This window comes from Myxocyprinus asiaticus, chromosome 10 (genome assembly GCF_019703515.2).
Source record: "Myxocyprinus asiaticus isolate MX2 ecotype Aquarium Trade chromosome 10, UBuf_Myxa_2, whole genome shotgun sequence".
In the NCBI taxonomy this organism is placed as follows: Eukaryota; Metazoa; Chordata; class Actinopteri; order Cypriniformes; family Catostomidae; genus Myxocyprinus; species Myxocyprinus asiaticus.
In genome coordinates this window covers 13,954,069-13,978,926 of record NC_059353.1, presented here as the reverse complement: position 1 = coordinate 13,978,926, position 24,858 = coordinate 13,954,069, and the positions used below count along the sequence as shown (strand labels likewise).

General features: G+C 41.7%; 1 protein-coding gene across 1 annotated transcript in view; it reads left to right on the top strand.

The window, feature by feature from the left end:
* Nucleotides 1–24,263: 24,263 nt before the first annotated feature.
* LOC127446793 (parapinopsin-like) overlaps nucleotides 24,264–24,858 on the top strand; it is a 68,149-nt gene continuing 67,554 nt past the window's right edge. Inside the window, exon 1 of the mRNA XM_051708007.1 lies at nucleotides 24,264–24,609. Within this exon, the coding sequence (XP_051563967.1) occupies nucleotides 24,279–24,609 (331 nt within the window). The 5' untranslated portion in view covers nucleotides 24,264–24,278. The remainder of the gene's footprint in view (nucleotides 24,610–24,858) is intronic.

Here is a 24,858-nt window from a genome sequence, read left to right as displayed (position 1 = left end):
ATTTTTTTTCCTTTCAGGTGACTTATTCCTCACACAGTTTTTACATCTGTGTTGGCTAGAGATGAAAGGGATGTGCTGAATTTACAGCTGATATACTATTTGTCAGATATTTTAATGACTTGTCAAGCTAAAGATTACATTTCTGTAAGAAATTACTACTAATACTACAAGAACCTGATTGCACTCCGCATGCAAAGGATTTCCAAGAAAACATAAAAAAATGAAAGCCATGTGAAACCTTCAATATATTTGGAAAAGGTTGACATATGCTTCCCCTGAAACATAATCAACCTCTGATCTCCTCTGACCAAGGGGTGAACATATTCCCTTGAGCCAAATGGGGAGAGAAGTAAGAAGCAGCATCATTATCTCAATTTTTAAAGTGCTCATCTAAATTAAACATGGACATGTCATCTAAATCCCTGACCTTTGATGTGGAAGAACATCAAAGTAACATCTGAACTCATGACATACACACATACCTGTACATACATACGCACTGGAAAAAACATGCTTTAAATTGACATGATTTAATGAATCAATTAAGTTACATCAACATATTTTTTCCTCTTGGTTTAGCTCATTGATTCTTTGTCACAAAACATAATTTGTTCACATTATTTCAACATAATGGAATAAAGTTATTTTTACATGACCCATTTATGTAGCTGTGGCAGCGGGGGCATGGTCAAGCGTCTGTCCGGAGAGAGAGAAAGCGTTAAGGGCGCTTGCACCTGAGCTAGATTATGTGTAACACCTGTCTCTAATTCCAGTGAGAATGGGGAGAGCGGCATATAAGCAGCCACGCCACCAGCAGAGGGAGAGAGAGAGTCTGACACAAGGAAGGCCACGGTGCTCCTGAAGCTGCTACGTTTAATCTGTTATGTTTGTGAAGTTAATGAGTTTAAGTCTACATGCCTGTGAAGCTAACGAGTTTGTGAAGTTGTAAAGCATTGAATTGGCCGATTAAAAGTCCTACCTGAGCCTGGAAAAACCTGCTTCCCTGTGTTCTCCTTCCCTTCTGTTTGTGAGCTGATACAGTAGCTTTAAAGTGATTTTATATGTGTCCCTAACATGATTAATTTCCTTAGTTTTACATAACATTGTAATGTTGTTGCTGGCAATGACAATGACGATGACGTGTGCAGTTTTATTAACAATAGTGAAATCCAAAACCCGTAACCAAACGTGAACAAAATACAAAAACATGAACTTGACATAACTTGACTTGAATAAACTTGACTTGACATGACATGACATGACATGACATGAACAATCCTACAATGTTACATTCACAATACTTGACAATGGACAATGGCAAACATGAGGCTTAAATACAATCGGACAACCTGCATTTTCAAATTTTTTAAGTGCATACCCGTTCATCCGTCTGTCTGTCTGTCTATCTATCTATCTAAAGTGGCAAAGTATGTGAAAAAGTATGTGAAACCTTGGAATTAGCTGGTTTTCTGCATTAATTGGTCATAAATTGTGATCTCATCTTCATCAAAGTTACAAGTATAGACAAAGCACAATGTGCTTAAGCTAACAACACACAGACAATTATAATATTTCATGTCTTTATTGAACACACCCCATTAAACATTCACAGTGCTGTGGAAAATGTAAGTGAACTTTTGGATTTAATAAGTGGTCGATCCTCATTTGGCAGCAATAATCTCAACCAAGCGTTTCCGGTAGCTGCGGATTAGACCTTATGGAAGCGGGGGCGTGGTTGAGCGGAGAGAGAGAAATTGGTAAGGGCGCTTACACCTAAGCTAGTTTATGTCTAAAATTTGTCTCTAATTCCAGTGAGCATGGGGAGAGCGGCATATAAACGGCCACACCACCAGCAGAGAGCAGAAAGAGTCTGGCACAAGGGAGCCTACAGTGCTCGTGGAAGCTGTGTTTACATTTGTGAAGCTAATGTGTTTTATGTTCGTGAAGCTAATGAGTTTGAGTGCCTACGTGCCTCTGAGACTGTTGCGTTTTGTGAAGCTGTAAAGCATTGAAGTGGCCGATTAAAAGCATTACCTGAGTCTGGAAAACCCGCTTCCCTGTGTCCTCCTTCCCTTCTGTCTGTGAAAACCCTCACAGACATGCACAATGTTCAGAAGAACTTTTAGACAATTCTTTCTTACAGAACTGCTTCAGCTCAGCCATGTTCTTAGGATGTCTGGTGTGAACAGCTCTCTTGAGGTCCTTCCACAGCATCTCTATTGGGTTAAGATCTGGGCTCTGACTGGGCCACTCCAAAAGGTGGATTTTCTTTTTTTAAGCCATTCTGTGGATTTAATTTGATGTTTAGGGTCATTGTCCTGCTGCATCAACCAACTTCTACTGCATTTCAGCCGATGCACAGCCACCCTGTCTTTATCCTGTATGATCTTGACAAACTTGGGAATTCATTTTTCCCTCAATGATGGCAAGCGGTCTAGGCCCCAAGCAGCAAAGCAACCCCAAATCATTATGCTCCCTCCACCGTACTTCAACTCTGGGATGATGTTTTCATGTTGATATGCGGATTGGAATGCCCTTTTTTACACCATATGTAGTGCTGTGTGTTCTTCCCAAACAATTCAACCTTAGTTTTATCAGTCCACAAAACATTTCCCAGTAGCGTTGTGGAGTGTCAAGGTGGCCTTTGGCAAACTTCAGGTGTGCAGCAATGTTTTTGTTGGAAAGCAACGGCTTCCTTCGTGGTGTCCTGCCTTGGATAGCATGTTTGTTTAATGTTTTCCATAAAGTAGACTCATGAACAGAGATGTTAACCAGTTCCAATTATTCCTTCAAGCCTTTAGCTGTCACTCTAGGGTTCTTTTTTACCTCATTGAGCATTCTACAGTGTGCCCTTTGAGTCATCTTGGCTGGACGGCCACTTTTGTGGAGAGTAGCCACAGTACTTAATCATCTCCGTTTATAGACAGTTTGTCTAACTGTGGACAGATGAATATCTAAGCTCTTCGAGATAACTTTGGAACACTTTCCAGTTTAATGCAAAGCAACAATTCTTGATTGTAGGTCTTCTGAGATCTCTTTATTGCAAGGCTTGGTCAGCAGATGCTTCTTCCAAATAGCAATATTTGAGTGCTTTTTGTAAGTCAAAGTAGCTCTAACCCGCATCTCCAATCTCATTTCATTAACTGGATGCTAGATTTGCCAACTCCTGACTCTAATTAGCTTTGTTGATGTCATTAGCCTAGGGGGTTCACATACTTTTTTCAACCTAAACTGTGGATGTTTGAATCATTTTTCAATATATGTCCAAGAACAATACAATATTTTGTGTGTTATCTGATAAAAACAGATCATTATTGTAACTTAGATGAAGATCAAATCAGATTTTAGGACAAATGTATACATACTGTAAATGCAAGTAATTCCAGTAGTGTTCACATACTATTTCTTGCCACTATATACATGTGGTGAGATTAAGAACATCCTATTTGTTAATGAATTCCACAAATCTCATTGGGCAGAACCTTAACTATACCTTTGAGCTTCTCTGTATTCAGCTGACATTCACTTGAGTGACTGAACATCTGTTAAAGTGCCACAGGGCACCTCCCCATAATATTCACTCACCACACCTATTCCAACCTACTCAACTTCCAAACCATAATCTAGACACAGACATTCAGAGATTATTTTCAATAGCACCTATTTTTACTTATAATCAGAATGAAACTGACAAAATACAACATGCTCATAGAGCAAAAGTTACACAAGCCATCTGAGGCATTGGTGTTTGTGTAAATGTAAACAAGAGGTTTGAGCAGTAATTGTTATTATTTAACCTTGTAAATGGAAAATAACATCTTGGGAGCTTTTATGTCCATCTAATGTTGACAGATCTTTAAAGCACATATCTGTCTGATAAATAGAAATGACAATTGTTCAATCATTGGATATATACAGATGGTTCACTACAATCTGCAAAAATTTGGTGAAATGTAGAACTGTATATTTTGTAGTTTTAGAACCCAGAAGAGAATTAGCATCTTAAATCCAAGGGTTCATCTATAATTTTCAATTCATTTTTATCATTCCGGCTTTTGATTTATGAGTGTATGAGTGAAAAAAGGTCTATGGTACTTGAAGAGACTTTACATTATGTTGCTAAAAAGTTGCATCATAATATTTTGTCAAGCACTTAAACTCATATGGTATAGTTGTAGTCATGACTAAAGAGCTCTATTCAAACGGTCAATATGCAGAGGAATTGGTAACTGGAGTAGAAGTCAGCACACTTTCTCCACCCATGAATTCACAAAATTGCCTTTACACACACACACACAAAGTATTTACATTAAAACAGTGTAAGGGGGTTTGAGCGAAAGGAGAACACAGGGAAGCGGGTTTTCCAGGCTCAGGTAAGACTTTTAATCAACCACTTCAGTGCTTTACAACTTCACAAACTCATCAGCTTCACAGGCATATAGTAACTTAAACCCATCAACTCCACAGGCACGTAGTAACTTAAACACATCAGCTTCACAGGCATGTAGTAACTCATTAGCTTCACAAACATAACAGAATAAATGTAACAGCTTCAGAAGCACCGTGGCCTTCCTTGTGCTAGACTCTCTCTCTCCTCTGCTGGTGGCGTGGCTGCTTATATGCCACTTTCCCCATGCTCACTGGAATTAGAGACAGGTGTTACACATAATCTAGCTCAGGTGCAAGCGCCCTTACCGCTTTCTCTCTCTCCGGACGGACGCTTGACCACGCCCCCGCTAACACAAACATTAAAGACAATTACTGTAAAGAGATGATGTAAAGAGGAAAAAAAACATTCACATATAAATGTACAGTACTACAGTTGTGCCATTTGATCTCATTAGCTTTCTTCTCTATATTTTTACATTTCTGATACTTTTAAACATTAGAATGCAGACTAGAATGTCTGGAAATAAACATTCCTTACAACACAGTATAATGCTCTGGAATGAAGGTGAACTCTCTAATCTTGTGACACAGGACTTTTTCTCTTGTCTTGGGGATCCATTAGTGCTCACTTGAGGACATTTATCATGGTTTATTCCTATACACCCATCTGCCTGAAGTTTTGGAGGACACCAACTTGTTAATGAACCATGCAACAACTGCTAATGATAGGTGGAGTACACCGCTGAACCAAAACATTATGACCACTCCTCTCCTAACAAGGCCACATGTCAAGGTCTGGGTAGATTAGATGGTAAGCGAACAATCAGTTCTCGTAGTCAACTTGTTGAATGCAGGAGAAATGGGCAGGAATAAAGACCTGAGCGACTTTGACAAGGGCCAAATTGTTATGGCCAGATGACTGGTTCAGAGCATCTCTGAAACTGCAAGGCTTGTGGGGTGCTCCCGGTCAGCAGTAGTGAATACCTACTGACAGCGGTCTGAGGAGGGACAAACCACAAACCCGTGATAGGGTGTTGGGTGCCTAAGGCTCATTGATGCATGAGGGCAACAAAGGCAGACCGGTCAGAGTGCCCATGATGACCCCTGTCCGCCTACGAGTGTCGGAACTGGACCTTGGAGCAGTGGGAAAAGGTTGCCTGGTCTGATGAGTGCCGTTTTCTTTTATGTCATGTGGACTGCCGTGTACATGTGTGCCGTTTACCTGGGGAAGTGATGGCACCAGAATGCACTATGGGAAGATGATAAGCCGGTGGAGGTAGTGTGATGCTCTGGGCAATGTTCCGCTGGGTCCAGCCATTCATGTGGATGTCAATTTGACACGTGCAATCTACTTAAACATTGTTGCAGACCAGGTACACCCCTTCATGGCAATGGTATTCCCTGATGGCAGTGGCCTCTTTCAGCAGGAAAATCACCCTGCTACACTGCACACATTGTTCGGGAATGGTTTGAGGAACATGATGAAGAGTTCAAGTGTTGCCCTGGCCTCCAAATTCCCCAGATCTCAGTCAGATTAAGCATCTGTGGGATGTGCTGGATCAACAAGTCCAATCAACGGTGGCTCCACCTCGCAACTTACAGGACTTTAAGGATCTGCTGCTAATGTTTTAGTGCCAGATACCACAGGACACCTTCAGGGGTCTTGCAGAGTCCATGCCTCGGCGGGTCTGCGCTGTTTTGGCGGCACAAGGAGGACCAACAGCATATTAGGTAGGTGGTCATAATGTTTTGGCTCATCAGTGTAGACAAGTGTTTCTTAAGGAGAGGCCCAAGTTTTTCAGTCAGAATAGAAACATAACTGCATAGGCCAAGATATATAGCATCTTTGTTAGGTCTGATTATCGTAACAATCTTTCCTAACTTACTCTAAGCAGTTATAAAAACACAATGTTTATTTTTTGAGAAAAAAGGCAGAAAAAGAAAATTCTGCATCTGTTTTGAAATGGATCCTATATTACACTTTCCACTTGCTGTGCCAAATCACACCACACCCCAGCAGGCATTGACTGAGCCATACTGAGTGAGACGTCAAGAGCAAAAAAATTTAAATCTGTCTAGATCATCCCAGATAATGAAAGTAGGGTAAGTTAAGTTACATTTTATTATTTACAAGCTTTTATATATATATTAGCTCAAAAATAAAGATGGATTATGATTTACAAAAAACATGGCTCTAGGATCTTTTCAGCTATAGTATTTATGTCTCTCTCTCTCTCTCTCTCTCTCTCACTCTCTCCTGGAGGATGACAGTGTGCCCTTCCTCCTTTCCTGGGTTTCGGCACCAATGTAAAGGATCTCTGTTCGGTCGGGAAAGGAGGAAGTGGGAGCCGGATCCACATTCAACAAGACTTTAATTAGACAGATCATCAAACTGAAAACACAGCAACATAAACACACATATAGAGTGGCCAAATGTGTCTCCCCCCCTCTCCCTCCCGGAGTCCCTGGCTCTTCCCTTATCTCTCTCCCACTGATTAGGCAACTCAGCACCGGCCATGCATCCTCGCGGCCTGGCTACGCCCTCCTCCTCATCACACAGCCATATTGAATAAATGAAGACTGCTATTAATTCGAGTAATTGACTCTTTGGCTGTAACAGCAGACACTGAATGACTAAAGATATGTCCACTGTAGTGGACACCATGTGCTTGAGGGCTAATAAATACTGCAAAATACTGTCATTTCACTTTCACTGTGAAGGATTTATCGCACATAACTTAGACTCTATATAAGTGTGTGTGAGAAAACACAGCCATGTGCATGTTTGCTGAGGTCATGTTTGCTTTTCCTGTTTATTAAAGGATAAGAGGTCTCCTCAGATCACTTGGGCATTTTGTTCACCATATACATGGCTTAAAGGCTTTATTTAAAAAGCCAGTGTAAGGCAGTGCTTCATGCTCTCTAGCATCAGGGTGACTTTGCTTTCACAGAGTCACAAAATAATAGTAAGTTTATTTTATATGGCGCCTTTCAAACTCAGGGTCGCTTTAGAAATCCCAAACATGTATACAAATAACACAGAGAGAGAAAGACAGACAAAAAAATGTACAGTCACAGAGGAAAAACAATTAAGAATCAGCACAACAGTTCAAAGAGACATGTTTTCAGGTGGGTTTTGAATTTGTGTACGGTGGTGAGGTCACGAAGGGATTGGGAGTCAGAGTTTGATAATGTTGGAGTAGTAATGCTGAAAGCCCTGCCACCCAGTGATGTCAGCTTGTAATGTGGTATGATCCAGACTGATGTCACAGTGAAATCACAAACAGTAGGCTGTCTTTTCTGTAGGTAAAATCGGTCTGTGCTTACCTAAACACTGCCCCCATTGGCAAAAGTGTTCTTGGGCATATGGGCACGTGTGAGCTCCATTTTCCAGGTGAAATGTCCACAGAGGGGCGCCAAAAGCGAGTTGTGAATCGAATTGTTTTCAGCTGTACAGGATGTAATACAGTGAAGAGGAAGGCATATTTTATAAAACTGAACCCCCCTACCCAAACCCCAAGCCAAAACCTAACCATCAGTGGAGAACAAATATAATGTTATAGGGGAAACAAACCAACCTCTGAATTGCACTCGACACTGATTATGCTAACGCAAGTACTTCTTGGTTTCAATGCGGGATCTGAATCTGGGTCTTCCACGCTTTTGAAACAACTCATTTCTGGTCACGCCACAAGGGAAGGTAAACACACTTGAGTCGATGCAAAATTGTCTAATGGGAGATGGAGCTTGTCAGTGAGCTGGCATAATGTGAGCGATCCTAGGGTACTGGAACTCTCGGAAACAATTTTTTTTATTTCATTTTTTTTTACAGGTTTTTGATGACATACTAGTGATTTATACTGTGTTTTCAAACAACTGGACATGAATTACAAAAAACACTTGGAATAAAACTGGATGGAAAAAAAAAACAGAACTCCAAAGTAAAGCCAACACATCTTTCAACTGTTCCAAAAAAGGGGCAGCATACATTTAATTGCTGAAAATCTTCTTCTCTGTGAAAGCAGTTACATCTCATTCAAAAATATACATCCAATATTGGAATGTCCTAATAGGTCACAAGACAAAAGAGAGCCAATGGCACTTGACATCACTGACATCAAAGCTGTCATAATGGAATGTTTAAATGAGACTGGAATTTGACTGTTACGGCAGATGGGATGTTATGAGAGTGTGTTGCGCCCAGAGTTGCTGCCTATGTGAAGCATTCCAAATCAGCCATTTATGAGGCTGTGTTCAAATTATGCTAAGGATGTGAGCTACCTATGTAGGGAGTAGGGAGGACAGCAAGGCAGCTCACTATGGAACAGCAGCAACATATGTCCTACGACTAACAAACATACTCTCACAACAATGCGTCCCTATATCTCAAGTTTTGATGTAAAATAGCTGTATGATAGCATAATGTAACTAACTTATATAGCCTGCTTATAAGTCCAAAGAATTGCTGAGTCTCTGGCGGAATTGTCCAAACTGAGGTGAGAACAGCTTGACAAGGATGTTTTCATAATGCATTCAAAAAGTCGCTATGGTGACGTCTTCGTCATGAGACTGCTCTGCATTAACTCAGATGAGCTGTAACACTAGTTAAATTATTAAGATGTTTAAAGAAAGGTGGGTGTGCAAATGAAATAACTCATTGGCCTCACACAATTATATAAAGCACACATGTATGTAATATTGTTGATCACTATGATGAATGAAGTCAGAAAAAATATTACAGCTATTCTAAATTAAAGCCTGCTAGTGACACATCTTCAGTGATTTGTGCACTTATAAGGCAGTCAGTCATGGATTTCCAAAGAAACTAAAAGACTAAAACCATTTCCTATATTTTATCTCTGTTATGGCATGCCTGGCTTTGTGCATCATGCACACAGCTCTGTTCTGAGTGTATCTTTAGTTCACATGTTCTCTCCACAGAGCTCTGTAGCATGTATCATCTGAAGTAGCTTGACAAGTGTGGATACCGTCTACAAGCAAACATGTAATTCAGATCTCAGTCTGTGCCCACGCTATCTTTAAGATAATTATACGCACTGGCTTTCATTGCCATGCATGGCTATTGTGACAACATTAACTTAAACATGCATTTCTAATGAGAACATGTTTCAAACAGGGACCGCTATGCAGAGAGGCAAACATACGTCTTTCTACTTACAATACAGTGCAATACTGCTATCAATGATTAATAAAGAAGAGACAAAATCTCTTGTCATTAAAGGGTTAGTTCACCCAAAAAATAAAAATTCTGTGTTAATGTTAATAGCCTATTTATGAATAAAAATAAATGGACAGTTTCAAATTATTTCTTGATGCTTTATACTAAAAGACATCATTAGTGAGGTAAAACATTTGAATTACTACAGTGTTAAGCTGGAACTGTCATTGCAAAGACAGAGTGTGCATATATGCAAATTGCCCAGGAATCATTGGCTGACTCTTTGAAAGGTCAGTGGCAACAGGGTCAAAGTTAAAATTGTTAACTGCTGACGCTTCACTCCAATAGAGTTTAATGTGTTCGGCAACGCTGATATAAGTCATATGGAAGCTGTCCTTAATGCTGTTAGTCAGTTAAATTCATATCTTCTGAAGCAATATGATAGGTGTGGGTAAGAAACAGATTCATATTTAAGTACTTTCTTACTATAAATCTCCACTTTCACATTCTTCGTGCATATTGCCACCTGAGGAGAATTGTTTGTAATAAAGGACTTAAATATTGATCTGTTCTTGCCCACACCTATCATATCACTTCTCAAATTATGGGTTTAACCACTGGAGTTATAGTCTTATGGATTACATTTTTGCTGTTCTTATCTTTTTTTTTTTTTTTTTTTTTTTTTTTGATATTCACATTTCTGGCTACCATTCAGTTGCATTATATGGACCTACAGAGCTGAAATATTCTTCTTAAAATCTTTCAAAACTATACACATCTGGGATGGCATGAGGGTGAGTAAATAATGAGAACATTTTCATTTTTGGGTGAACTCCCTTTAAGGTTCTTCTTCAGCCAACATTCCTTTTTTACATCTATGTTTAATACTGATTGGATTAGTATTTGAAAGCTTATCCATCTGGTAAAAATTTTTTAGAAGGCTTTAGTTGCTAGTCAGCCATAACCATTTAGTCCTGTCATTCTTCTGATCCCTGAAAATGTGAGCTCTCTGGGGGATGAAATATGTGAACATCAGTTCCCTTCTGTTTGTGTTTCTTTTCCAGAGGTGGAAAGTAATGAATTACAACTACTCTTGTTACAGGACTTGAGTACATTTTCCACATTTTTCTACTTTTTTAAAAGTGAAGTATTCTACTTCGCTACAGTTATTTTTCACCACAATTACAAAGTACCAAAAAATACATAATATTTCTGCATTTTTGGGAAGATTTTTGGGAAGAAGAAATTGGCATGTTATAAGCGCTATCTGTTTATAAACTAAAACGCGCTGTGCGTGGCATGACGGAAGCCCGCAGGGCACAGCATCATGAGCACAGCAGCTTGCATAAACTTTTTACATTCCTTAGAAAGATACAATGCTAATAGTGTCAGAAATTAACGGGGACTTGGGGCAAAAATGCCACCAAAATTGACAAAAATATCCCCAGTATTCAAAATATATGGGTTAAAAGTTCCCACGCAATGAGTTCCCGTATTTTATTAATAATATCTGATATTGTAACGAATGAGGCTGGTATCCCTTCAGCCAACCACCAGAGGGAGCCCTCTCCTGAATACTGATGCTGTACCGTTTCTTCTATGGTGACTTCCTGTTTGCATCATATAAATAGCCATGCTTTTCCATTGTTACTTTGTGAAGTTTTGCCAGTTTCACTGCCTTACCAAGTATTATTCTCATTGCCTGTTTATTGCCTACTTGTTATGACCATTGTGCCTGCTTTACTGGATTACAGATTTTGGATTACTGTTTTGCTCTATTTGCCTGGTTGGACTGATTACCTGTGTAACGATTACTTTGCCTGCTTCAACGATTACGTCTCTGCATTGTGTATTGGATTTGTCTGCTGATTGTAATAAACTTCTTGCATATGGATTCTACCTTTGCCTCCATGTCGAGTCCATTACAGATATAGTTACAATTGCATACATTGCAATCTTCTTTTGTCTTTTAACTGAACATATTTTTTTTCCCGCCGTCGGGTTCCTCGCACCATCACGTGCACAGACGGGCTCTCCACTTCTATCAATCCGCATCAGTTCAGTATTTTACTCCTGTGGTAAATTCCGTAACCACTTGCCTCCGTTTTTCAAAATAAACTGTCCTAGCAGGTAACACTCTCGCTCATGGTGCTGTTACGTACTTCCCTACCCTGTGCTGCTGTTTATCTGTCTGAAAAGCCTCACCCGCTAGAGGCCAAAAGTGCACAAGGGATGGATATATAAAGAAAGTATGAGAAATCACAAATCATAATGTAATCAAATGCTACAGTTTACTTTATAATAATATTTCAATATGTTAAATAACCAAAATGTTAAATAAGAATTTATTATTACAACTGTAATACAATAATACATACAGTATACAGAACAACCACTTTTAGTGTTTAAATATCTCTCACTAAACACTGTGTGAAATTTTTATTTTTGCCTTATTTTATTCAGTTGGCATGTAGGAATTGATAACAGTTTGCTTAATTTAATTCCATATCTGGATAATTGCTGCAATATCATAGAAGATAAATTTCCTCCTCTATGATATTGCATAATATTAGTTTTTTATGGTATGTTAACTAAATAGCCAAAATACTTGGACATACACTACCGGTCAAAAGTTTTGAAACACTCATTCTTTATTATAATTTTTCAAATTTAGAATAATAGTAAAGTCATCAAAACTGAATAACATAAATGGAACTATGGGAATTATGTTGTGACTAAACAAAATCCAAAATAAATCAAAACTGTGTTATATTTTAGCATCTTCAAAATAGTCACCCTTTGCCTAGAAATTGCAGACATGTACTCTTGACATTTTCTCAACCAAATTCTTGAGGTTTCACCCTGGGATGCTTTTTAAACAGTATTGAAGGAGTTCCCATCTATGTTGGGCACTTATTGGCTGCTTTTCTTTATTATTTGGTCCAAGTCATCAATTTCAAAAACGTTTTTTTTTTAAATTAAATTTTAGTTTTTGTGGCAGCGGGGGCATGGTCAAGCATCCTTCCGGAGAGAGAGAAAGTGGTAAGGGCGCTTGCACCTGAACTAAATTATGTCTAACACCTGTCTCTAATTATAGTGAGCATGGGGAGAGCGGCATAAAAGAGCCACACCGCCAGCAGACCAGAGAGAGAGAGTCTGGGTCTAGAAACCTCTTCATGAAGCTAAAGAGTTTTGTTAAAATTTATGAAGCTGGCCTTGTGGCAGCCCTGTAAGATCCACATTACTCCATTAAAAACTCTTACCTGAGTGGAAGAAACATGATTCCCCGTGTCCTCCCTTCACATTGGTGCCGAAACCCGGGATCTTTGAAGATGGAAGGAAGTCGCCCCATAGAGTCCTCCCAGTTGACGGAGATCCTCCAGTCCCTCGCTGGCATACACCAGGCCCACCAACAAACCCTCCTTGAGCTCCAGCAAGACCAAGATCAATGTTTTTTTGAGATCCTACGGGCTCAAGCAGAGGACCGGCATGCGATCCGGAGCCTCCTCAGCCAGGGGACTGCCCCAGCCGTGACCCCGGACACCACTTCCCCCTTGCCCCCACCCTTGCTGCAGAAGATGGGGGCGGCAGACGATCCAGAAGCGTTCCTGGATTTTTGTCGAGCACATAGCTGAGATCTGGGCCTGGCCACACGGCCAATGGGCGGCCCAACTCATCCCAATGCTGTCCGGGGAAGCCCAGCTAGAGGCTCAACAACTGCCAGCAGCGAGTCTCCTGGCCTATGAGGACCTGAAAAAGGCCATCCTGCAGCGGGTCGGCAGGAGCCCGGAAGAGAATCACCAGCTCTTCCGGGGCATGAAACTGAAGAAGACCGACCGCCCATTCGCCTTCACCCAATGGCTCCGAGACGCATGCCGGAGATGGCTGCTGGCGGGGGACCGCGACATTGAGGGAATCATCGATCAGGTGGTACTGGAACAGCTGATACACTGACTTCCGAAAGGGACGGTGGAGTGGGTCCAGTGCCACCACCCGGCGTTGCTGGAGGAAGCTGTCCGGCTTGTGGAGGATCACTTGGTGGCGTTCCAGAGGGCGGAAGAGCCCTCCTACTCTCTCTCCCCTCCCCCTGTCTTTTCCCCTATCTCTTCCCCCTCCCCTCCTTCCTCTCACTCTGCTTTTTCCCCAGGGCCAGTTCCTGCCCTGCGCAGGCGAGGAGGACTACCAGCACCGAGGCCAATTCCCGAGGAGGGGCTCCCCCAATTTCTACGATGCCCTGCCGCTCTCCCCCTCAGGTGGGGGCGCCTGCCGACGCAGGTGCGGGCGTAGCGCCTGGGCCAGCCTGCTGGAGTTGTGGAGACCCGGGACACTTCCGGGATCAGTGCCATCTGATGGAGCTGGGGATGGTGGTCCGGGTCTCTGACATTCCGCAGGCTGCCCCCGATCGGGACGGAGCGTACCGGATACCGGTAAGTGTCAAGGGGGCTACTCACCAAGCATTGGTGGACACAGGTTGTAATCAAACTACTATCCACCAACGCTTGGTTCAGCATGAGGCTTTGGGCATGGATAGAATGGTGAGGGTGAAGTGTGTGCACAGGGATATTCACAATTATCCTGTGGTGACCCTTGCGATTAAATTCCGGGGAAAAAAAGCATAGAGTGGTGGCCACGGTTAGTTCCCACCTCACCCATCCACCAATTTTGGGGGCTGATTGGTCTGATTTTAGAAATTTATTGAAGGGAATTTGAGCGGATGGGTCCTGCACTAAATTAAAGATATGGGAAATGTGCGATGCTCTGGCAGGGGAGGCGGAGCCAGGGCCGTCCTCGTCAGCTCCATATCAGAATGATGAGAGGGGGGAGAGGCCGCAGCCCCTCCCATCCTCAGGGTATTCCCCGAGGGGGATTTCCCTTTGGAGCAGTCGCGGGACGAATCCCTCAAGCACGCCTTTGACCAAGTGAGAGTAATCGATGGTCAACAACTCCAGCCAAGCGTCACCCTTTCATATCCCTATTTTGCAATTATAAATGAATGGTTGTATAGAGTGATGCAGGATGCTCAAACAAAGGAAGGAACAACCCAACTCTTGATACCGCGGAGCCGTCGGGAAATGGTGTTCCAGACGGCTCATTATAATCCCATGGTGGGTCACTTAGGAGAAAGAAAAACACTGAACCTGTTTTTATTGGCCGGGCATTGGCGGCAATGTCCACAGGTGGTGTGCGGCATGTGAATGTCAGCTGGTTAACCCACACGCCACCCCAAAAGCGCCATTGCGCCCCCTTCCATTCATCGAGGTCCCCTTCGAGAGAATTGGAATGGACCTCATCGGGCCATTAGAGCGGTCAGCACGCGGACATCACTTTGTATTGGTCCTAGTGGACAATGCAATGCGATATCTGGAAGCAGTGCCTCTTCACAACATCTCAGCACACAGTGTTGTGGAGGCACTCTACAAAATAATCTCCCGGGTGGGGATTCCAAAAGAAATCCTCACCGATCAAGGCACAACATTTATGTCACGGACACTACACAAGCTGTACAAATTATTGGGCATTAAATCAGTTCGCACCAGCGAGTACCATCCACAAACAAATGGCCTGGTGGAACGATTTAATAAACCCCTTAAAAACATGATTCATAAGTTCGTGCACGAGGATGCTAGAAATTGGGATAAATGGCTTGACCCCCTGTTATTCGCAGTACGAGAGGTCCCGCAAACCTCCACTAGCTTTTCCCCATTTGAGCTGCTGTATGGGCGGCGCCCGTGCGGTGTGCTTGATGTCTTACGCAAAGCCTGGGAGGAGGGACCTTCAAATAGTAAGAATAAAATTCAATACGTTCTTGATCTTAGAGCAAACTCAACACTTTGGGGCAACTAACACAGGAGAATTTGCTCCAAGCTCAAGAATGACAATGTCGACTGTATGACAGGGGAACTCAACTAAGGGAATTTGCACCGGGAGATAAAGTGCTTGTATTGCTTCCCACATCGAGCTCTAAATTACTTGCCAAGTGGCAAGGACACTTTGAGGTCAAATGACGAGTGGGGGATCTCGATTATGCGGTTAAACAAACCGATAGAGGGGGCGCACGTCAAATATACCACCTCAACCTCCTGAAATTGTGGAGGGAGGCGGTCCCTGTGACGCTGGCTACGGTAGTTCCGGAGAGGGCGGAGCTCAGGCCAGAGGTGAATTCAAAACATAATAATTTCACCCCAGTCACTTACGGAGACCACCTCTCACCGGGTCAACTCGCAGAGGTTGCCAGGTTGCAACAGGAGTTTGCGGATGTGTTCTCCCCTCTACCGGGCCGTACAAAACTCATTCATCACCACATCGAGACCGAGCCGGGGGTGGTAGTACATAGCCGCCCCTACCGATTAACCGAGCACAAAAAGAAAATTGTTCAGGAAGAATTGGATGCAATGCTCAGTATGGGAGTAATAGAAGAATCCCACAGCGATTGGTTCAGCCCGGTTGTTCTAGTGTATATACTATGTATAATATAATTTTCATAAAGTAACATGTAATGTAATTACTTGAGTAGTTTTTCGGCAAACTACTTATTTACTCTTACTTGAGTCATAATATTTCTCAGTACTTCTAATTGTACTCAAGTTAATTATATCTTCAATAGCAGTACTTTTACTTAAGTACTCTTTCCACCACTGACCTTTTCCCAGCACATGGAGCAAACAACAGGCTTTATGATCCTGCCATTGTTGATGATATCCTAGAAATACTGGCAGGTGCTGTGAACCTTATGTATAGATGCAGCATGAGCATGCAGTGGAGGGCTCATGTATTACACGATATATTACAGAAACAGTAACAATTTCATTGGAATGCTAATGGCAGCTTTGTTGCCCTAAGCTGCCTGTGGCAGACCTCTGCCTTTCTATGGAAAGAGGAAGCAGGTGAATACTCCAATATAAAACTTTAATGATACCACTTTTCAGTGTACATCAAACATAAATGTTCTTTTCAGTACACCAACTAAAAGCATTCGACACACAACAGCTTTGCTTTTCAGCAGACACATTAACACAAACACACACACAGCTCCATGCATCTCTCTCTCCCCATCTGCCACTATCTCCTCTCCTTAAATACTCCCCCTGCTCCTTTCTGGAATGCAAGACTGGTGTGGCAACAAGTGAATCTCGTTCACCACTCCTCTCCCCATCTTCACTCTGCCCAGACGCCGCTCGGCCACACCCTGCTCGCCTCATACCCCCATCGCCCAACTCAGGCCAGGGAGCCATCCGGCCTGTGACTTACTCCCCCCCCCACCTCCCATTTCTAGAGAGGAATTCAAGTCATTTTTATTTGTATAGTGCTTTTCAAAACACACCTCGTTTCAAAGCAGCTTTACAGGACATCATGCATTAACAAAATAAATAAATAAATAAATAAATGAAACTATAATATCTATAATGTCTTACAATGATCATTGTGTAGTTTGATTAAATATGATTGTAAAATGTGTATAGAAATTAAATAATTAAATAATAATTGTATTCAGAACCCATGTGAGCAAGCTGAAGGCAACTGTGGCAAGAAACACAAAACTCCATAAGATGTTGGTTAATGGAGAAAAATAACCTTGGGAGAAACCAGGCTCACTGTTGGTGCCAGTTCCCCTCTGGCTAAACAACATGAATATAATGTCAATATTAGTTATTTGTGTGCAGTGCAAGTCATGGTTTTAAATTTGTAAATTAAGTAAGCGTTAAGGTCCAGTGTTTTAAAAATAAAAATAAAACATTTTTTGATGAACTTTAAGATTATTGACTAATGTCTTTGAAGTCCATCCTGGATTAACTGCAGAACTTTACATAGATGCATTGTCCTTTGCTAGTTGGCTGATGAAGTCTTTTGTTGGCAATTAAATGATAGTCCATGTATTCCATTTCAAGAGTGTTGTCCATCAATAGACAAAGGTGATGCAGGCAGAGATAAATGATGAGGTGCATCGCAGTTCAACCTGCAGGTCATTTCGGTGAGGTTCAGTGGGGTCCATCCTAAGTCCAAGGTTCAGGCAGTGGCATTTGAAGTATCTGATGTCTTACAGTTGTAGTTAGCATCAGTTCATCCTCTGATGTCAAAAAACTGAGCACCGGCTGTAGTTTGTCGTCATCTCTCAGCGACACATAGCAGTGGAGTCTGACACCAAGCAGGAATGGAGCTGGATCTGGCAGGCTCTGGTAACTTCGGGATATGAATTTTCGTTGGGTTTAGAAGAAATATAAAGTTGTGTATCGTCGGCATAACAGTGGAAACTTATTCCATGATTCCTGATAATATCTCCCAGGGGAAGCATGTATAAGGAGAAAAGCAGAGGTCCTAAAACTGATCCCTATGGCACTCCATACTTAACTTTTCTTTGATTTGACAATTCTTCGTTTACACATACAAAGTGTGTCAGATAAATAGGACCTAAACCATGCTAATACAAGTCCACAAATGCCAACATAATTCTACAGCCTATTCATGAGAATGTCATGATCTATCGTGTCGAAGGCAGCACTAAGATTTAAAATTACTAGAAGAGAAATGCAGCCGTGATCAGATGATAAGAGCAAGTCATTTGTAACTCTGATAAGTGCAGTCTCTGTACTGTGATGGGGCCTAAATCCTGACTGAAATTCTTCATATTCCATTTCTCTGTAGAAATGAACATAGTTGGGAGGACACTACCTTTTCTAGTATTTTCGACATAAATGATAGATTTGAAATCGGTCTGTAATTAGCCAATTCTCCAGGATCAAGCTGTGGTTTCTTAATAAGCAGTTTGAGGAGTTAATAATATTTAGAAGAGGTTCTGCGATTACTGGGAATACCTCTTTAAAGAGCTTAGTTGGTATTGGATCTAACATTCATGTTGTGGCTTTTGATTTTTTGATGAGTTTTGTTAGCTCTTCATGACCTATGACAGTGAAGGATTGAAGTTGCTCATGAGCAAAATTATGAGACACTGTTTTCTGAGGTGCTGTGACATTTGATTGCATAGTTCCAATTTTATTTCTGAATATTTTAATTTTATCGCATTAAACAAGAGACCAGGTAATGATCTGAGATGCCATCGCTCTGCGGTAGAATTTCTATAGTATCAACATCAACTCCATATGACAGAATTAAATCTAGCATATGATTATGGCGATGAGTTGGTCCTGTCACATTTTGTCTGACTCCAAGAGAGTTGAGAATATCAATAAATGCTAATCCCAATGTGTCATTTTCATTATCTATGTGAATGTTGAATTCACCAACAATTAAATCTCTATCTACATTAACTACTAGATCAGATAGAAAATGTGCAAATTCACCAAGGAAACCAGAGTAAGGCCTGAGTGATCTATATACTGTAGCAAGGGTAAAAGATGACAGAGATTTTTTATTTATATCTGACAGTGTTATATTAAGCATTATAAGTTTAAAAGACTTAAACGTAAATCCTGTCCTCTGAGTAACACCAAAAACTCCACTGTAAATTGTAGCAACACCTCCTCCTTGACCCTTCAGACGAAGCTCATGTTTATAACAATAACCTGAGGGAGTAGATTCATTTAAACTAATATATTCATCCAGTTTAAGCCAGGTTTCAGTCAAACAGAGTGCATCCAAACTATGATCTGTAATAATTTCATTCACAATTAGTGCTTTGGTAGAAAGAGATCTAATGTTTAGTAGCCCTATCTTTATATGACGTTTATTTATTTTTTATTATTTTTTTTAAAAGAAAATTTCAAGTTTGACTTTAATCATTTTTTTTCTAAATGATTTAGTGAGAGTTTTGTGTTTGGTAGTTCAGGGAACAGAAACTGTCTCTGTATGATACCTAGATGATCCAGTCTCTATATGTTGTAGTTTATGTGAACAGTGTGATGTCTCAAGTCAGCTAGCAGACGTTCGGATTAACCAGTTTGTCTGCTTCCTGACCTGAGCCCCAATTAGTCAAATACTACCATTATTAAGACTATGAACCAAATTACTAGGGAGAAGAGTGGCACCTTCCCTGGAGGGATGGAGTCCATCTCTCTTTAGCAGGTCAGGTCTACCCCAAAAACTCTTCCAATTGTCTGTAAATCCTATGCAATTCTCCAGACACCACTCAGACATCCAGCTGTTCAGTGACACTAATCTACTATAAACCACATCACCACGATGAGTAGGGAGGGGGCCCGAGCATATTACAGTGTCTGACATCGTTTTTGCAAGTTCACTCACCTCTTTAACATTATCTCTAGTGATCTCTGACTGGTGAAGCCAGACATCATTAGTGCCTACATGAATAACAATTTTAGAAAATCTACATTTAGCATTAGCCAGCACTTGTAAATTTGATCTGATGTCAGACGCCTGAGCCCCCGAAATACATTTAACAATGTTGGCTGGAGTCTCTATTTTCACGTTCCTTACAATAGAATCACCAATTATTAGGGCTCTTTCAACATGATTCTCAGTGGGTGCATCACTGAGTGGGGAGAATTTATTGGAAACCCTAACAGGAATGGGAGAGTGCTGTCGCTTTTCTGAGCGAGTATGTTGCAGAGATGTCACCCAAAAAGTATCTACCGGCTTCTCTTTCTCACTGAGCTCCACAAGTGTTCGGATACGTGCCTCTAGCTCATTAACCTTCTCTGTCAGCCTGACAAATTCCTTACATTTATCACATGTGAATCCCTCACTGCTGACGGAAGAAGCTATAGTAAACATTTGGCATGTAATGCAGGAAGCAATAATATGAGCAGATGCCATGAATTACCGCAATTGTTTGTTGTTGTTGTTGTTATGGTTGTTCTTGAGTGGTGAGGGTTTGAGATCGATGTGGTTCCTAATCAGCAGATTTTTGAGATTGATGCAATCCTCCTCCAGTTCCCAGGTTTCGGCACCAATGTGGCAGACCTCTGCCTTTCTACAGAAAGACGATGTGGGACCGGGTGAACACTCCAACATAAAACTTTAATGATACCACTTTTCAGTGTACATCAGACATAAATGTGCTTTTCAGAACATCAACTAAAAGCATTCAACACACAACAGCCTTGCTTTTCAGCAGACACATTAACACAAACACACACACAGCTCTGTGAGTCTCTCTCTCTCTCCCCTTCTGCCACTGTCTCCTCTCCTTAAATACTCCCGCTGCTCCTCCCTGGAATGCGAGACCGGTGTGGCACATAGGTGGAACTTGTTCACCACTCATCTCCCCGGCCTCACTCTGCCAAGACGCCCTGCTCGCCACACTGCCATTCACATTCCAAAGAAAGTAGTATGTGGTGATGGAGGGGCAAACAGGGAATAGAACGAAAATAATCAATAAAGAGATCTTTATATGTAGCAAGACTATAAACACCAAAAAGGCTAACTAAAATATAATTAAGACTCAATTCCCTAAAACCACCTTCTTATACAAAACAGACTTAAGCATAATTGTCATGTTTATGTGATTTGTTCTTGTTTTCATGTCTTTTTTTAAAGTTTAGTTCCTGTTCAGGTCATGTGGTTCCATGTCATGTTATTTCCTGTTTCCCTGCATGTCATGCGATTCCCTGTTTCCATGTCAATTCATGTGATCATCCTGTTTCCCTCCATGTTCATGTGTCTTGTTTTCATTGGTTTATTGTCTTGTTAACTCGTTATCAGTTCTAGTTTGTCACCGGTTTAAGTTTATTAGTGTTGTTATCTTGTTTGTAGTTCTGTCTGTTCATTGGTTGTCTTGTTACCCTTGTCCATGTATTTATACCCTCATGTTTGCCATGGTCCTTTGACAGGTATTGCGTTTGTGTAATGTTGGTTCTATGGTCAAGTCAAGTCAAGTGTAGTTGTTTATGTCTGTTTTGTTTCACGTTTGATTTATGGTTTTTGGATTCCACGTTTGTAATAAACTGCACTTGGGTTCTTCACATCATCTCGTCTTCATCTGCCTGTCATTGCCTTGCCAGCCATCATTACAGAATACCTGACCTAACCATGAACCCAGCAGTTCAACTCCTATGCCTACGTCAGGGGAATCATCCCCTGGAGGAATATGTAGAGGACTTCTGTGCTCTGGCCTGTAGGGTCGACTTTAATGAGATTGCCCTCAAGGACTGTTTCCGTTTTGAGCTGAATGAGCTGGTCTCCTCCCTGATGCCTGACAGTTGGAGTACCTACAGCCTAACTCAGTATATTGACCTTGCCCTAGTGATAAGTGGTTCACCGTTCACTGTGGTTTTGGCGGATAACGAGCCAGAGTCCCACGTCATGGCTGCCGAACCAGAATCCCACATCATGGCTGCCGAACCAGAGTTCCACATCATGGCCGCCGAACCAGAGTCCCACGTCATGGCCGCCGAGCCAGCGTCCCACGTCATGGCCGCCAAGCCAGTGTCCCATGTCATTACCGCCGAGCCAGCCTCCCACGTCATGGTCGACGAGCCAGCATCCCACGTCATGGTCGACGAGCCAGCATCCCACGTCATGGTCGCCGAGCCAGCGTCCCACGTCATGGTCGCCGAGCCAGGGTCCCACGTCATGGTCGCCAAGCCAGCGTCCCACGTCATGGTCACCGAGCCAGGGTCCCATGTCATGGTCGATGAGCTTGCGCCACCTTCTGCCCCGGATCCTGAGTCAGCTCCATGCCATGTCACAGCCATGCCAGAGTTAGCTCCATGCCATGTCACAGCCAGTTATCAGTTCTAGTTTGTCATTGGTTTAAGTTTATTAGTCTTGTTATCTTGTTTGTAGTTCTGTCTGTTTATTGGTTGTCTTGTTACCCTTGTCCATGTATTTATACCCTCATGTTTGCCATGGTCCTTTGTCAGGTATTGTGTTTGTGTAATGTTGGTTCTATGGTCAAGTCAAGTCAAGTCTAGTTGTTTATGTCTGTTTTGTTTCACATTTGATTTACAGTTTTTGGATTCCACGTTTGTAATAAACTGCACTTGGGTTCTTCACATCATCTCGTCTTCGTCTGCCTGTCATTGCCTTGCCAGCCATCGTTACAATAATGATGTATTTTGTGTGTGTGTTTGTGAAGTTGTAACATAATGTGCTTAATGATACACAGCAACACATTGTATAAAAACATATAGGCGTTCTTCAGGTACAATATCACACATGCACAACAAAAATAGTAGAATATAACAGTGCTGCTTTATTTAAATTAGGCTATATACTAGATAAATAGATAGACTAGATATACATCAATCAATCAATCAATACACAGACAGACACATATAAAGGCTATAGGCCAGGGGTCGGCAACCTTTTTGACATGGAGGGCCATTTTTTATTTTCCTGGTCAATGGCTGTGCCGACATAGAAAGGATACCTTTTATCGCGTGTCGTTTGCCGTCAGGTTAGGACACGGTGTTACTGTGGCTGCCTGTAGCCTCCTCTATGTTTCTGTTAGATTTTCGAGTACTCTGTTTAAAAAAAATAAGGCTGGGCACAGAAATGCATCAATTCTTTGACTACAAACTCTTCAGACATGTTCAGTAAGTTCTGTTCTCTGTTTTTTGTGCATCTTTGTTGTGTTCTGTTGTCACTATCGCTGTGGCGGTCCTGTTTTTAGATAAAGAAAACAAGTTTTCGCTTGAACACCCCATGTCGTGAGGGGGCTGTTGCTCTCGTGCCCTATCATGAACGCGCACAGAAGATCAACGGCAGGTCAACTGCCTCAACTGGTTTCACTAAATAATACATTAGATTTCTGTTTGTTTCTCACCAAACCTTATCGTATTCTTTCATAACAATCATGAATCATCTTTTTGCATTCTTTTGATGCTTGAAGAGGTAGTCACCGTAAACTTCCATTCTATGACATCACTGGGAACAATTTCTCCCTTTGTGTTAAGAAAATAAAGTCATTTATGGCTATAACAGTACAGGGGTGAGTAAACAATGACTGAATTTTTATTTGTGGGTGAACTATCCCTTTAACATTTTATTGTTTTATCCGTGCTCTAAGTACATATTCTCAGCAATCTGGTTAACTAATATGAAACTGACTACTTGTGATTTTCTTTCAGTCAATGGGGAAATCATGCGTATCTGATATGTGAAATGATGTCGTAAAAGGAGTAAATTCTTATTGACTGAATACATGAATGCGAAGTTCGTATGTCGTCCTCAGAGGCAGGCTGTCGATGAGCTCCTATCGCTCTCACGTGACGTCATATTTGCTTTAAGTTGCGCCTGTTGCGCGTGACGCTTTCACCGAGCATTGCAAAGCTCGCGCTCTCGGCGGGAATACTGAGGTAACGACGAGATGACACGTTCATAAAATGAAACAAACAAGTAGCTCATGAACGGACTTTATTCGGTTAACAATAATTCTGACAATGTTTGTGACATTTGGTCACTATATTGTTGCGTCGCGCGCTCTCGGACCTCGTTTAAAGCTGATAGAATTTTAACAAGTCCGATAAATGTCATGGATGTCGCTGACTTTTAATCTTCTTATAAGAAGAACTCATAGCATATATAGCCAGTTTCAGTGGCTCTTTTGAACTTCATGCGAGGCGAAGTTCAGTACCAACCGCTTTATATTGCAGAAGTGCTCTCAAATGTTACTTTTTTTTTTCTTTTTCCATCTGTCAGTGATTGTCAGTATACAGTTAAAATGGTGATGCACATGGCTGCGCGGAGGTGTTCACTTACGCGCCTCAAGAAATCCAGCACTGACAGACAAGTTACTTTATAACTATCTTTAAGGGTGTTTTCCGAAAAGGCTGATTTCAACTGTAGCTTTAACATGAGCGAGGAAGACCAGTTAACTCTACTGGACGAGGATTATAGCGACCCGCCGGTGGAGACGCTCTCTCGGGCGGGCTTCATTGCACTGTCCGTGGTCCTGGGATTCATCATGACTTTCGGCTTTCTCAATAACTTTATCGTCTTAGTCCTCTTCTGTAGGTTTAAGACGCTTCGGACTCCGGTTAACATGTTTCTTTTGAACATCAGCGTCAGTGACATGCTCGTGTGTATGTTCGGGACGACCCTGAGCTTCGCGTCCAGTGTGCGGGGACGATGGCTGCTCGGGCGGCACGGATGTATGTGGTACGGCTTCATCAATTCCTGCTTCGGTACGTGCTGTTATTTCAGAAGCCAGAAGACATTCTTTACAATGTCTATTTCTATTAAATGTGTGTTTGAAATTCCATATATGACCCAATTCAGTTTAATGATAGACTTAAAGTAGAAATATAAAATATAAGACGACCAACAAGTCTTTGTATTTAGAAGATATCCGAGAAATTGTCGCCACGAGCAGATTTGTACTCGGATTACGAGCATGGTACAGTATTATATATATTTGATGCTTCTAAATGCAG